Genomic DNA, 17,440 nt, shown 5'->3' on the forward strand with positions numbered 1-17,440 from the left:
TGATTAGTCTCAGTATTCGTTTGTATTTATTTTTATGCGAACAACTTTTGATACACCAAATAGATTGTTATATATGTATTTGCATAATTTTTATTTTTTTTTATTCCTTTATTTCTTCACATACATGGTTCGGAGCAAAGCGAAAAATTTATAAGACAATTGCATGAGCTATTAAAAAAGGAAAATATTTTTTTATAAAAATTAATAAAAATTCAAGAGTCTTTCTCTTACCTCAGTCATGGTTCCCCGTGAGATCAACACAAGAGTTGTCGCTCTCAGTTGGACCGGTTTTTGTGCACGTTCGGCCATAAGTATCAACATTTTTTGATATCGAACATCGGCAATGGACCAATTTTGATTGTAAACTGCATCGGCTACATTCAAACTCTGAAAGAAAAAAAATTACCAATTTGAGTCTAAAGCAAACCAGTTCGCGTATGAGATCTCTTCTGGTCATAGAAAAAGTTCTTTGAATGTCAAAATTTATGGTTTGATCTAAATCTTACTCCTTTCGAGAGTTGTCACACGCATAAGCTGGGAAAATGTTTTAGTATTTTTTGGAATTAGAAGTATTGTCGGTATATTATTATAAATAGAGTGCCTCCAAAGTATAACCAGTGACTTTAGAAGCACACTACGTTTAAGAAATGTTATAGATTTTCAAATATTTAACACAAATTTGAAACTTTTAATGGTGCCGTGATGAAGTTTATAAATTTGAGTCTCAATCCACATGCACATCTATGTTGAAATGGTATATGGTATTTAATATTCGGTTCGGACGAATATAATTTCTTGTTTTTAATGTTCAGTCGAAGATAACATATTCTAAGGAATTTCTATGTTGTCGACTAATTAATGTCAATCTATTTTTTCTTTGTGCTAATAAGTTATAATTAGAAGAAGTTTCAAAACATAATTAGCTATTTATTGTTTCCATCGAAAATTTTTTAGTTTTCTAAAAATCCTGCTGTTAGGGATTACGATAGAGGCAAATGTAAAAATAATATGAAAAATGTAGCTTGTTTATATGTTTAAACTATTAGATCTTATACAATAATATTCATTAAAAATCAGATTACGAACCCATTAGCAGTAATTATATTTTGAAAATTAAAAGTATATTAATTAACTATTTTCATATGGCAACAGAGTGTATGTATGTAGAAATCACTCTAGCTTACGAACGAAATTAAGTAGATTTGCTAAAATTTTACTCAAATGTATATTATATCTGCAGTACTTTTGGTATTGGATATGGGTCATGTAGGTCCACGTAAAGCCCCAATATAACGGTACCTCCCGATATTATGTATTTTGATGATTTTAGCGACATTATTTACCGGAATTGTTTAAAATTTGGTATTTGAAGTTCGTAATGAATACTACAGCCTATTACAGAAAATTGTGCAGGTTGCAGGTTCACGTCTTCTTATAGCACCCATATAACGGTACCTCCCTATATTTGATATTTTGATAATTGTAGCTAAATTTTTCATTGGAATTGTTTCAAATTTGGTATTTGAAGTACGTAATGCATACTGCAGTCTAAGGCAGAAAATTTTCTGTGCAGGTCCACATTTGGCATAGCCCCCATATAATAGTACCTCTTTATATTGAAGATTTTAGCCACATTATTCACTTTTTTTTTAAGTTTCGCATTTGAATATTGTTATGGCTTATGACAGAAGTTGACCATGCAGGTCCACGTCGAGTTTAGACCCTAATATAATGGCTACATTTGGTTTTTTTTAAGATTTTAACAGAATTTTTAACAGATTTTATTTTTTAAAAATTGCCAAATTCATTCCAAATGGTGGAGGGTATTCAAAGTTCGGCCCGGCCGAGCTTACAGGTTTTTTACTTGTTTACTTGTTATATAAACACATTTTTCTCAACCAGAGATCTTATGTGAATATTGAATTTTTCGACTCACAACTGCTCGTGCCTCCCCCACAAAAGTTTTTCATTTGAATTACACTTTTAACCAAAAACTTAGATTTCTGATTTTCTTGTCTTGCGCTACAAAAATATGAGGTATAACCAGATGTATAATGAGTATATTTGTTGCACATGGATTGTTTTCTATATTAAATTCCACTGCTACAATTACTATATATATTGAACTTTTAGAGACTTTCGAAATCATCCTTCCATATAGAAAATAAACTAATTGCTGTCAAGTTTTAAAATAAGATATCGACATCTCTAAAAATGGAGAAATGAAAATTAAACTTAAATTAATAAACTTCAGGGAAAATTTGAAAATGTTTTAATTAAAAAAAAACTTTTTAAGGGTCAAACATAAATGGAATTAAAAAGGGGTGAGTTCAATTTCCAATACTGTACTTATTATTTTATGCTTCTCTTTAAAAATCGCTTTAGTCCTGGGTGTAGAGTATGTCAAATAAGTTAGTTGTCCAGATAGAAGTGGTTGAATTAGTCATAAATTAAAAAAAAATCATTGAATTTTTGTGGAAATAAGGTGAGTCATGAATTGAAATAAATTTTTTAAAAAATTCAGGTTGTGGGTCTATTGGTGCTAGAAAAATTTATTTTAAATATCACATTTGTGGTTCTGTTGGTAGTTGAAAATATTCTATAAAATTATGCGTTGGTATTGATAGATATATTTTATATTGAGAAATGGTTGTTTATCGGCCTTTTTATTTGATTTATAAATAATAAGATTTTTTCGAGCTTTAGGCCATTTTCGGATTTATTTTATTGATTACAATAATATGTTCCCAATATTTCGCAATTATCAAATTGCATCTTCAGGGGCAATCTATTTTAGAAAACATAATTATTAGTATCACAGCATTTTGTTATGGGCACAATTATTTTCCAAAAAGAGATTTCTTACATTTACATAAAATTGTCAGATTTACTTAACAGCTAATGTAGTTTTTACTACCATTGTCTGGTGTTATTATTGCACTGATTATTTCTACGTATTGCACGATCTCTTCTTTGTCAAGTGTCGATAACAATAAGCTGCATTATCGGTGTCGCTTTTGTAATTGATCTTTTTGTTTGTTGGTATGTTATTTATATGCAGCATCTCCAATGTTAACCTTCTGTTGTAGTTGTTCTCCGCCTGTAATACTCGTATTTTGTCAAAGTTTGGTATGTGGTTGTTAAGTTTACAGTGTTCCGCAAGTGCTGTTTTTTGAATATTGTTTTGGCTCCTTAATTTAATGTCTGATTTATGTCCCGATATTCTAGTTTTTAATTTGTTTTTTGTGGTACCAACATATATTTTTCCACATTTTTCGTCTTTTGTTCCATCACATTCAATGCTATATATTACATTGTGTCTCTCACTTAACGGAATTCTACTTTTGGTATTAGTAAATAAACTTTTTAGTGTATTGTTTGTCCGTGTTGCTATTTGCAGTTTATCCTTGTCATATAAATCGGAATTTTGGAATCTCTCAGATAATCCAGGAATATAAATCATTGATTTGTAATATTTTTCTTGAGATTTGTCCTTAGATTTCGGTATATTATATTCATTTATTAATTTTTCAATTAATAATTTTGGAAAACAGTTTTTGGACAGTATTTTTTGTATTTTGTTTTTATTAGTTTCGTGGAATTTATGGTCGCTAATATTCAATATTCTGTTTATAAGATTCCTACCTGTGTTAATAATCATTTGTTTTGGATGTTTCGAGTGGAAATTTAATATGCGACTCGATGCCGTCGGTTTTTTGATACCAGTTCATTTCTATTTTATTGTCCTTTCTCATTACAAGTGTGTCCAGATATGGGATGGAACCATTATGCTCCTTTTCAATGGTAAATTTAATATTTTTGTTGAAATTATTGAAAGTCGTCAATGTTTCTTGTATTGCATTTTCCCCAACAATCATAAATAAATCGTCTACATACTTTGTTAATATCACAGGTTTCGTCTTAAGTTTTTCCATGCAGGTGTCAAGTAGTTTCTCCATCACTATATCAGCTACAATCGGAGAAGCTGGTGAACCCATAGGTAGTCCTTTCTTTTGTTTGTATATTCTGCCCTCATATTGAAAATATCGATTATCTTTAATACAAAACTTTAGAATACTTAAAAATAAGCTCTATGACATATTGGTGTATTCCTCAATTTCGTTCCATCTTTTCTCTATTATTTCTAGTCCCAGGTCCACAGGTATACTTGGAAAAAGTGACACAACATCAAATGAGACCATCTGCTCTTCGTCTTTAATCGTCAAGTTTTTAATCTTATCTCTAAATTGCATCGAGTCACTTACATTGTATTTGGAGTTTTTGGTCAGATTTTTTAGAATATTTACCACATATTTGCATAATTGTATTGAAGGTGAGTTAACCGATGAGCATATAGGTCTCAAGGGGAAATTTTCTTTATGAATTTTGGGTAGTCCGTATAGTCTTGGTGCTATAGCCACGTCAGTTTTCAGACATTTTTTCTCTGCCGTCGATATTATATTGTTTTTAAACAATTCTTCCACGAGTTCATTGTTTTTCTTGGACAAGTTAGATGTGGGGTCTTTAATTAATCGTTGGTAAGTCATCATGTCACCTAATATCTCATTCATTCTTTGTTGATACAAAAACTCCAAATACAATGTAAGTGACTCGATGCAATTTAGAGATAAGATTAAAACTTGACGATTAAAGACGAAGAGCAGATGGTCTCATTTGATGTTGTGTCACTTTTTCCAAGTATACCTGTGGACCTGGGACTAGAAATAATAGAGAAAAGATGGAACGAAATTGAGGAATACACCAATATGTCAAAGAGCTTATTTTTAAGTATTCTAAAGTTTTGTATTAAAGATAATCGATATTTTCAATATGAGGGCAGAATATACAAACAAAAGAAAGGACTACCTATGGGTTCACCAGCTTCTCCGATTGTAGCTGATATAGTGATGGAGAAACTACTTGACACCTGCATGGAAAAACTTAAGACGAAACCTGTGATATTAACAAAGTATGTAGACGATTTATTTATGATTGTTGGGGAAAATGCAATACAAGAAACATTGACGACTTTCAATAATTTCAACAAAAATATTAAATTTACCATTGAAAAGGAGCATAATGGTTCCATCCCATATCTGGACACACTTGTAATGAGAAAGGACAATAAAATAGAAATGAACTGGTATCAAAAACCGACGGCATCGAGTCGCATATTAAATTTCCACTCGAAACATCCAAAACAAATGATTATTAACACAGGTAGGAATCTTATAAACAGAATATTGAATATTAGCGACCATAAATTCCACGAAACTAATAAAAACAAAATACAAAAAATACTGTCCAAAAACTGTTTTCCAAAATTATTAATTGAAAAATTAATAAATGAATATAATATACCGAAATCTAAGGACAAATCTCAAGAAAAATATTACAAATCAATGATTTATATTCCTGGATTATCTGAGAGATTCCAAAATTCCGATTTATATGACAAGGATAAACTGCAAATAGCAACACGGACAAACAATACACTAAAAAGTTTATTTACTAATACCAAAAGTAGAATTCCGTTAAGTGAGAGACACAATGTAATATATAGCATTGAATGTGATGGAACAAAAGACGAAAAATGTGGAAAAATATATGTTGGTACCACAAAAAACAAATTAAAAACTAGAATATCGGGACATAAATCAGACATTAAATTAAGGAGCCAAAACAATATTCAAAAAACAGCACTTGCGGAACACTGTAAACTTAACAACCACATACCAAACTTTGACAAAATACGAGTATTACAGGCGGAGAACAACTACAACAGAAGGTTAACATTGGAGATGCTGCATATAAATAACATACCAACAAACAAAAAGATCAATTACAAAAGCGACACCGATAATGCAGCTTATTGTTATCGACACTTGACAAAGAAGAGATCGTGCAATACGTAGAAATAATCAGTGCAATAATAACACCAGACAATGGTAGTAAAAACTACATTAGCTGTTAAGTAAATCTGACAATTTTATGTAAATGTAAGAAATCTCTTTTTTGGAAAATAATTGTGCCCATAACAAAATGCTGTGATACTAATAATTATGTTTTCTAAAATAGATTGCCCCTGAAGATGCAATTTGATAATTGCGAAATATTGGGAACATATTATTGTAATCAATAAAATAAATCCGAAAATGGCCTAAAGCTCGAAAAAATCTTATTATTTATAAAAAAAAAAAGATATTTTATATTCAACCTCCACCTTTTATATTTTGCGGCGTGCCCAAAATTTTAATTCTTATGTGCTATAAAAAGAAAACAAAACACGTCTTATGAAAAAATTGATTTTTTTTGTTGAGTTGTAATTAATTTATCAATTACAATTTCAGAATTTGTTCTCTAAAACACATTTTAAAAGAGCTTATTTGTAAACAATTAAAAAAGCAATAAGTTCGAAGTTAAAATACCAATATCAATACCCTTCACAATCTGGAGAAAAAACATTTTTAAATAAAAGAATCTGAACTCAAACTGCAAATACCAGTGAGAAAGGTTGAAGAATGCAATTAAAGTTTTAAAACATAATAAAATGGTTGGAACCGTTATATAGGATCCATACCAACCGAGAACAACTTCCGACAGCAAGGATTGTTATCTAGTATAAAATACCGAATTCGAAATAATACGGAAAAATACTGCTAGGATCGTCAAAATATCGGTGGGTACAGTAATATGGATAACATGGACCAATATGAACAAAGTTTTGACACCGGTTGTACAACCCATTATGAACTTCAAATACCGAATTACAGTAAAAATACCGAACAACTGTAGTAAAGGGTTCTAGCTCCGGTGGCAGAACATTGTATATATATATAGCAGGACTAGCCAACCACTACCAAAACAAAAGCTTTGATTGTGTTTGTTTCATAGGGTGTGGAATTGGGTGTGTTGGCGGTGGTGGTGTGTTGGCGAGCGCTGATATAGGACGACATTTTTATACCTTCAGACTAGAGGGAGATGAAAAAACTGCAACCAACTCCAGACTGCTGTCATTTCTAAGCCACTCGTCCGATAGCTGTTAAAATTATTCCAGTGACAGCTCATTATATTGTTTACAAGCGCACAAAAGCATTTTGGTGAGATTTTTCCAGAAAAAAAGTTATTCGTGATGGCATTCACGAATTTCTTTATATTTGGCTGGAAAACCACAAGTGGCTATTTTCAGAGCACTCCAGCATTTAAATGTGAATAATTTGTTGTGTCTCGTGCCATCGCTTGTTACATGATACTTGTAGCGTAGCGCGACGTCAAGGAAGTGGTCGGAAGAAACAGCAACATCAGCAGAAATGGTTCGAAAAGTAAAGAAGCGACTTGATCGAAAATCGCGTCGCAATGGCCAAAAAATGGCTCGTGAGTTGAACATATCGCAATATTCCATTCGGCAAATATTGAAAGATGAGATCGGGGTAAAGCATCTAAAAAGTGCAAGAGCTTACACCGCAACAGAAAGAAAATAGACTCAAAAGAGGTAAAGAGTTGCTTCGCTTGGCCGAAAGTGGTGAACTGCCGAATTTGGTTTTCTCCGATGAGAAAACATTCGTTGTCCAGCAGTTTGTAAGAAAACAAAATGACCGTGTTTACTTGCCAAAGAGGTTAGCTGAAAATGTGCACCTTCGGTTGGCCACCAGAAATCAAGCGCCTGCCATAAGAGCCGATGTTCGGTCATTTACATGACATCATAAAAATACCGAGTGTAGCTATTAAATAAGAGTCTATACGATGACATGAGTCTGCATAGGTAACATTTGTCATAAGCTATTAAAATATTCAAATGCGAAACTTAAAAAATCGGTTATAATGTAGATAAAATCAAAATACCGAATATTGGGAGGTACCGTTATATGGGGGCTATACGAAGACGTGGACTTACACACACAATTTTCAGTTATAGACTTTAGTATCCATTACGAACTTCAAATACCAAATTTGAAACAATTCTGGTGACAAATGGCCCTAAAATCATTAAAATACAGAATATCGGGAGATACCGTTATATGAGGGCTTTACGAAGAGGTAGACCTGCACAGATAATTTTCTGTTTTAGGCTGTAGTTTCCATAACGAACTTTAAATACCCAATTTGAAACAATTCCGGTGAATAAATTCGCTAAAATCATCAAAATACCTAATATCGGGAGGTACCGTTATACGGGGGCTATACGAAGACGTGGACCTGCACAGACAATTTTCTGTCATAGGCTGTAGTATCCATTACGTACTACAAATACCAAAATTTGAAAATATTCCGGTGAATAATGTCGCTAAAATCATCAAAATACCGAATATCGGGAGGTACCGTTATATGGGGGCTATACCAAAACGTGGACCTACATGGCCCATTTTCAATACCAAAAGCCCTGCAAACATTATAAACATTTGAGCAAAATTTTATCAATCTACTTCAATTCGTTCGGAAGCTAGAGTGATTCCACAGACGGACAGACGGATAGACGAACGGACATCGCTAAATCGACATAGAATTTTATGCTGATCGAGAATATGTGGGGTGGGGTCTAAATTGTTTATTTCGAGGTGTTACAAATGGAATGACAAATTTAATATACCTTCCATACTATGATGAAGGGTATAATAAAAGGATTCTAAAGGAATCTTAATCCTAAATTTCAAAAAAAATTAAAGAGGGATAAACTTGAAGAAAACTTTTAATATAGCGATACACGTGTTTTCTATTTTTAGCTCCACTGTCATAATCTGCTGGATTTTTCTTGTAATTATAGAAAACATTGAATTTTATTGTACAGTGTTACTGAAGCGTAGCGTGGCAGCTCGGCTTTTTCGAAATAATTTTTAAAGGCTTTTAGCAAAGTTGGTTTTTTTTAAAATAATTTTTAATATTTTTTACCAAAGTGGATTTTTGGAAATAATTTTTTAAAGACCTTCAGCAAAGTGCATATTTTAAAAATATTTTTTTTTAAGTCCCAGCTTTACTGAAGTTCCCCGGAGCTAAAGTGTGTATTTTACTCAGTTATTTCTTAAAGTAACTCGGATACTTAACTAACCGCATCCATTTACATTTGGCTGTAGTGACAAATCAAATAGACTTGAGCTGTCGATGAGAAAAGGAAAAGAAACAATTTAACGAGAGTATCCGGCTCCACACCAATAGTCATTTGAAAGCCGACAAAGCAAATAACAAACGAAGAAGCTGAGAAGTTCAGCAGCAGCGGTAAACTGAAGACGCTGGCCAACTGTTCACTTAAGCTGGAAGCAGGAGTAGATGATTTTTTCCAAAATAAAGATTGTCAATAAATCAAAAAACTTACTCCAACAGACATTTATGGTAGACAATAATGTCCTTCAGAAATGCCATATCCTTTGAAAGACCCACCTGCCTATTTTTGGCTTTGTCAATTTTTACCTTATAATTTGTTACAACATGCGAGATATTATGAAAATGCATTATAATCTGGGTGACAAATCCACACAAGAGTATGTCACTGGCAATTTGTCCTGCCGCCGAGGTGTAGCCCGCAAAGGCATGCATGAAATACAATAGGTAATAGGACCAATGATCCTGCCAATCCCACCAGTTGTAGGTGTAATAGGGAAACTGTTGTCCCACAATACGAGTTTCCAGCAATTTTTCATACAGCACATATTGGGTTATGGCGTACAGGTTATAGGTCCAAATCAATATCATATAGAGTAGGGCAAAGAAGATGGTCACCCTACTGTATTGCCTTAAATAACTCGCAAGATTGCAACTTTTTTGTAATTTCACTTCTTGTGGAAAATTGAGACGAGACGTTTTACAAATTCACTTAGAATTGGTTTCTTTAGGAAAACGAAAAACATTTTCGACTCCCCGACAATTACAAAGCCGATGTAGGATAGGCACATTATGGCCTCAAGGATATTTTCGCCACGCACAAATGCCACGGCCACGTAGACCATTTCCATGGAGAGCAGATAATTTAAATTGATCACTCCCGAATAGAATATCAAATTTGCCGCAAAAGATTTGGATTTTTTCACTTCCACACCCGGTTCATTGTAGGGTTCTACGCCAATGGTGGTGTAGAAAAACCGCGACATCTTGAAAAAATCATCGAATTTTGCGGCGTTGCTCATTGTCCTTAGCAAAACTACTATGAATGAGAAACTAACTTCTTCAACTGTTGTAATTTTTTTGTTTGCACCGTTTTTAATGATTTTATTAATTTATGATTTTTCAGAAGGACATTCCAATTATTTTGGTTTCAATTGCTGTCTGTGTTTCAATAACCTCGATGTCCTTATAATAGTCATAATTATATGTTTGTTTGTTTTTTTTTTTTTTGGTATTCATACAACACCCTCCATAAAGCTTTTATTACTAGGATTTGGTTTTTTTTTTTAAATATTGAGTTTGAGTTCTTTTGTTGACAGTTTAAGGTATCCTTAATGGGCGTTAAAAATTCAACATTGAAAATATTATTTAAGCAATTACATGTTTTTTTAGAGGGAGAGTTTCATTTCTTTAGACGTACTATCTGTTATAAATTTAAAATATTTTCATTTAGAAACAAACTATATAATAGGGTGATCCGAAATAAAAAGTCAATAAAAGCTCTCTCTTCTACAATTTTTTTTTAATAATAACAGAAAAAATTCTAGCAGATTATGAAAGCAGAAATAAAAACGTTTTAAACTCGGCCGGGCCGAACTTTGAATACCCTTCAACATTTGGAACGAATTTGGCAATTTTCAAAAATAAAAAAAAAAAAATAAATAAAATCCGTTGAGATCTTAAATATACTTAATGCAGCCGCATGTATACGACGACGTGAACCCGAATATCGCAAGGTACTGTTATATGGGGTTATACGCAGACGTGAACCTGCACAGACAATTTTCTGTCTTGGGCTTTAGTATCCATTACGAACTTCAAGTACCTAATTTGAAACTATTCCATTTAAAACCATAATGTCGCTAAAATCATCAACATATCGAATATCGGAAGGTGCCGTTATATGAAGACGTGGACATGCACAGACAATATTCTGTCCTAGGCTGTAGTAACCATTACGATCTTCAAATACCATATTTGAAACATTTCCGGTGAATAATGTGGCTCAAATCATCAAAATACCGAAAATAGGGAGGTACCGTTATATGGGGGCTAAACGAAGACGTGGACCTGCACAGAAAATCTTCTGCCTTAGACTGTAATTCCCATTAGAACTCTAATACCAAATTTGAAACAATTCCGGTGAATAACATCGCTTAAATCATCTAAATACCGAAAATAGGGAGGTACTGATATATGGGGCCTATACGAAGACCTGGACCTACATAGATAATTTTCTGTCATAGGCTGTAGTATCCATTGCGAACTTCAAATACCAAATTTGAAACAATTCCGTTTAATAATATCGCTAAAATCATCAAAATACCGAATATAGGGAGGTACTGATATATGGTGACTATACGAAGACGTGGACCTGCACAGACAATTTTTTGTCATAGGCTGCAGTATCCATTGCGAACTTTAAATACCATATTTGAAACATTGCCGGTGAATAATGTCGCTCAAATCACAAAAATACCGAAAATAGAGAGTTGCCATTATATGCGACTATACCAAACGTGGACCTACATGGCACATTTTCAATACCAAAAGTCCTCCAGACATAATATACATTTGAGTAAAATTTTATCAACCTACTTCATTTCTTTCGGAAGCTAGAGTGATTTCCACAGATCGACATAGAATGTTATGCTGATCAAGAATAAAATGTCTAATATTTCGAGGTGTTACTGAATATATAAAATACCCTTCATACAATGGTGGAGGGTATAATAACATATCCAAAACTATCTACATGTCTCCATCATAGACACAAAAATCGTTCCAAAATTAGAACCATTTAATTATTTTCGAGAAATTATTGTACGCATTTACCCACAGTGACATTCATATCAGATTTCGGGATTTCAGCACTATGCCTTCACTCAATAAGAAAGTAAGTACTGCGTAGTACTTTTCGTGCAAATATAGTACTCATATACGAAATCTCCTCCGAATTTCGAGATTCCAGTTCTATCCTTTCACCTAATACCGAATTTGGTACCACTGAGTACTTTTCAAACTATTATAGTACACGTTTTTAAAACCACTTACGGATCTTAATTCCAGATACCAACAGAGGACTAAATACAAATTTTTAGAATTCTATCCCTGCACCCAATATCAAATATAGTGCCATTAATGTTATTCGAACAATATAGCAGACATTTTCAAAACCACCACAATATCAGAAACAAACAGAGACCTCAATATCAATTTTTAGGATTTCAGTCTCATTCATTAACCTAATACCAAATTTAGTACTATTAGTACTTTTGGTACAAATATAGTACACATTTCTCTAGCTACCTTAACATCAAATTTCAAGACTTCAGCTCTATTCCTTCACCTAGTACCAAATTTAGTACTGTTTGAAAAAATTCCAAAACCACCTTCATATCCCGATCCCACATACCAACAGAGACCTGATTTCGGATTCCAGCTTTACCCCTTCACCCAATACCCAATTTAGTGCCGCTTAGTACTTTTCGTACAAATATAGTACACGTATCCAATAGAAGAAACCAACAGTGATCTGAATATAAATTTAAGAATTTCAGGTCTATTCTACCATTAAATACCGAATTTAGTACAATTTGGGGTTTTCCGAACAATTACAGGGTGAGATGAAAAAACTGCAACGAACTTCAGACTGCCGTCAATTCTAAGCCACTCGTCCGGCAGCTGTTAAAATTATCCAGGGACAGCTCATTACACGGTTTACAAGCGTTCAAAAGCATTTTGGTGAGAATTTTCAAGAAAAAAAGTTATTCGTGAGGGAATTCAAGCGTGATAGTGTGATTTCTTTATATTTGGCTGGAAAGCCACAGGCGGCTATCGTTAGTTCACTCCAGCATTTTAATATGAATAAATCTTTTGTGTCTTGTACCATCGCTCATTGCCGTGATACTGGTAGCGTAGCCCGACGTCAAGGAAGTGAACAGAAGAAAACAGCAACATCAGCAGAAATGGTTCGAAAAGTAAAGAAGCGACTTGATCGAAACCCGTGTCACAGTGGCCGAAAAATGACTCGTGAGCTGAACATATCGGAATATTCCATTCGGAAAATATTGAAAAATGAGCTCGGGGTAAAGCCATTGAAATTCCAAAAAGTGCAAGAACTTCACAACAACGGAGAGAAAATAGACTCAAAAGAGCTAAAACATTGCTTCGCTTGGCCGAAAGTGGTAAACTACTGAATTTAGTTTTCTCCGATGAGAAAACATTCGTTGTCCGGCAGTTTGGAAACAAACAAAATGACCGTGTTTACTTGCAAAAGAGGTCAGTTAAAAATGTGCACCTTCGGTTGGCCACCAGAGCTCAAGCGCCGGCTATGGTGATGGTGTGAGCCGCCATAACAGCCGTTGGTCGCTCTCCGCTCGTGTTAATCGACCGTGGCATCAGAATAAATGCCGAATATTATCTCGAAAATATTCTGGGGCACGGAAGCAAGAATGGTTACAAAATGAGGTTCCTCACTTCATTTCCAGCGTACAATGGCCGCCAAAATCTCCGGATACCAATCCGTTGGACTATTGTGTCTGGAATATTTTGGAAGGCAAAGTTTTCACTAAAAAATTCCAAAGTGTCGATCACCTCAAGCAAACGCTTCGCCGGGAATGGGCCGAAAAACCGCAGATCAACATTCGGGCAGCGTGTGACGGTTTCATTGGCCGTTTGAAGGCCATAATTCTTGCCAAAGGTGACCAATTTGAACTAATCTTAACTTATTCTAAAATATGATGCTATTTCCGAAATTTTTTGCTTTCATTCAATGAAATTAAACAAAATGTAAAAATTATGGCATTTGACTTTGTTGCTGTTTTTAATCTCATCCTGTAGATGACATCTCGAAATTTTACTCATGGACTTTTTTGGGATTTTCTGTGCTTGTGGATATTTTAAAGTATTCTCAAAATTCTTAAGAATATTTTTCCAAGGATTTTTTACTATCGTGGCTATGAAAAATTATTTCCCAAGGACATTATATGATCCTGGATTTTTCATATCATTTCTTTTGACTTACCGCATCAATTAACATCTGACTGTAATGGCAAATCAAATAGACCTGGGCTGTCGATGAGAAAAGGAACAAAAACAATTTGATGAGGGCATCCGGTTCCACACCAATGGTCATTTGAAAGCCCACAAAGCAAATGACAAACGAAGATGCTGAGAAGTTCAAGAGCAGCGGTAGACTGAAGACACTATTCAATTGTTCACTCAACCTGAATGAAAGAATACAGATCCAAATTATATAGAATTCCAATAAAAAATCAGAAAACCTACTCCAGTAAGCAATTATGATATTCAATTATGTCCTTTAGAAATGTAATGTCCTGCGAACGTCCCAGCTGCTTATTTTTGGCTTCATCCACTTTCACCTTGTAGTTCGTCAAGACATGTGAAATATAATGGAAATGCATTATTATTGGGTGGCAAATCCGCACAACATTATGTCGCTGGCAATTTGTCCCGTAGCCGAGGTATAGCCAGCAAAGGCATGTATAAAATACAATAGATAGTAGGTCCAATGATCATGCCAATCCCACCAGGCATATGTGTAATAGGGTAGCTGTTGTCCCACAACCCGACTTCCCAGCCATTTTTCATAGAGCAAATATTGAGTCATGGCATAGAGGTTATAGGTCCAAATCAATATCATATAGAGTAGGGCAAAGCCAATTGTCACTCTGCTGGATTGCCGCAAATAACTCGAAAGATTGTAGGTTTGTTGTAGTTCGAATTCTTGGGGAAATATTTCCACTAGTCGTTTGACAAATTTACTTAGAATGGGTTTCTTGCGAAAAACGAAAAACATTTTCGATTCTCCGACAATCACGAAACCGATATAGGATAGACACATTATGGCCTCGAGAATATTTTCGCCACGTATAAATGCCACGGCCACGTAGACTATTTCCATGATGAGAACATAGTTCAGATTTATGACTCCCGAATAGAATATGAAATTTTCTGCAAAAGATTTGGATTTCTTCACTTCAACTCCTGGCTCATCGTAGGGCTCGATGCCAATGGTTCTGTAGAAAAAACTGGCCAACTTGAAAAAATCATCAAATGTTGCGGCCTTTTTCATTTTTAATTTTTTTTTTTACGAAATAATGGCCCGGCGCCTAGCTCTTGCCACTGAAAAACTAACTCATGTGGACTGTTGTAAACTTGATTTTATAGCCACTTTTTCTTTAATGGCTTTATTTATTAATTTATATTTCTTAAAAAGGACATAACCTTCTTTTGGCTTACAATTCCTGTCTGCCTTTCTGAAAACCACAAATGCCTTGATAATAGCCATAATTATATGTTTACGTGCTTGGGCTGGCATCAAGAGGTCTATTATTATTCCTTTCTTTACGTTTCAGATAATTTTTGATATTTAAGTTTTTTTCATTTGTGTTTTGTGAAATGTAATATTTGTTTTGTTAATGGGCGTTAAAAAATCAACGAACGTTCAATTATTATTCAAATGCGAACACGCATTCATATTGGAGGGTAGTGGTTTTTTTTAGACATATACTACTATTTTACAATAGGATGACTCAAAGGAAATTGTCCATGACGACATTAGAGTGGATGTCTACATATACTTCCATACCCATTGGGTGGAAACCTATTTTGTATGGCTAGGGCAGACGTGAATTTATTAAAACAATTTTAAAGCGTTTATTTTTAAATCCATGACCATCTAACGCTAGATTTCAGGTATATATATTCTCAAAGCCATGGCCATCTAGGCGTGGATTTTTACAAAAATATTTTCAAAGCCATGACCATCTAGGCGTGGATTTTTAAAAACATATTTTCAAAGCCATGGCCACCTAGGCGTGGATTTTTAAACAAATATTTTCAAAGCCATGGCCATCTAGGCGTTGATTTTTAACAAAAATATTTCTAAAGCCATGGCCATCTAGGCGTGGATTTTTAAAAATATGTTCAAAGCAATGGCCTCCTTGGCGTGGATTTTTAAAAATATTTTCAAAGCCATGGCCTTCTAGGAGTGGATTTTTAAATAAATATTTTCAAAGCCATGGCCATCTAGGCGTGGATTTCTAAAAAAATATTAAAATATTAAAAAAATATGGCCATCTAGGCGTGGATTTTTTAAAAATATTTTCAAAGCCATGGCCATCTAGGCGTGGATTTTTTAAAAATATACTTTCAAAGCCATGGCCATCTAGGCGTGGATTTTTAAAATATATTTTCAAAGCCATGGCCATCTAGGCGTGGATTTTTAAAAAATATTAAAATATTAAAAAAATATGGCCATCTAGGCGTGGATTTTTAAAAATATTTTCAAAGCCATGGCCATCTAGGCGTGGATTTTTAAAAATATATTTTCAAAGCCATGGCCATCTAGGCGTGAATTTTTAAAAATATTTTCAAAGCCATGGCCATTTGGAGTGGATTTTTAAACAAATATTTTCAAAGCCATGGCCATCTAGGCGTGGATTTTTAAAAACAAATATTTTCAAAGCAATGGCCATCTAGGCGTGGATTTTTAAAAACAAATATTTTCAAAGCAATGGCCATCTAGGCGTGGATTTTTAAAAACAAATATTTTCAAAGCAATGGCCATCTAGGCGTGGATTTTTAAAAACAAATATTTTCAAAGCAATGGCCATCTAGGCGTGGATTTTTAAAAACAAATATTTTCAAAGCAATGGCCATCTAGGCGTGGATTTTTAAAAACAAAGCCATGGCCATCTAGGCGTGGATTTTAAAAAATATTTCCAAGGTCATCTAAACGTGGATTTTAAAAATTTTTTTCAAGGCCATCTAGACGTGGATTTTAAAAAAATATTTCCAGGCCATCTAGACGTGGATTTTAAAAATATTTCCAAGGCCATCTGGACGTGGATTTTAAAAAATATTTCCAAGGCCATCTAGACGTGGATTTTAAAAAATATTTCCAAGGCCATCTAGACGTGGATTTTAAAAAATATTTCCAAGGCCATCTAGACGTGGATTTTAAAAAATATTTCCAAGGCCATCTAGACGTGGATTTTAAAAAATATTTCCAAGGCCATCTAGACGTGGATTTTAAAAAATATTTCCAAAGCCATCTAGACGTGGATTTTAAAAAATATTTCCAAGGCCACAGCTATCTAGGAGTACATTTTTAAAAGTGTTTTCAAAGGTATCTAGGCGTGGATTAAAAAAAAATATTTACATAGCTATCTAAGTGTGAGTTAAAAAAAAATCAAAGCCATCTTGCCCACAAGACCAACCTACCCCCAAAGTGCTCTCCTTAATAACACAAAATATCGCTTTCTTTATCAAACTTTTCAATATTTCATAATTATCTTTGATTTGATGTCGAATTAAATAC

At 33.8% G+C, this 17,440-nt stretch overlaps 1 protein-coding gene across 1 annotated transcript; it reads right to left on the reverse strand.

Annotated features, from left to right (window-relative positions):
• On the reverse strand, positions 1-15,227 carry LOC101896772 (odorant receptor 85c-like). Its single transcript, XM_059122622.1, is given in 5 exon segments — positions 1-168; positions 232-387; positions 14,120-14,321; positions 14,383-14,524; positions 14,527-15,227. Coding segments are annotated over 5 exon segments (1,224 nt in total). The 5' UTR covers positions 15,191-15,227; the 3' UTR covers positions 1-108.
• Between the last annotated feature and the right edge of the window lie 2,213 nt (positions 15,228-17,440).

This window comes from Musca domestica, unplaced genomic scaffold (assembly GCF_030504385.1).
Source record: "Musca domestica strain aabys unplaced genomic scaffold, Musca_domestica.polishedcontigs.V.1.1 208, whole genome shotgun sequence".
NCBI classification, from domain to species: domain Eukaryota; kingdom Metazoa; phylum Arthropoda; class Insecta; order Diptera; family Muscidae; genus Musca; species Musca domestica.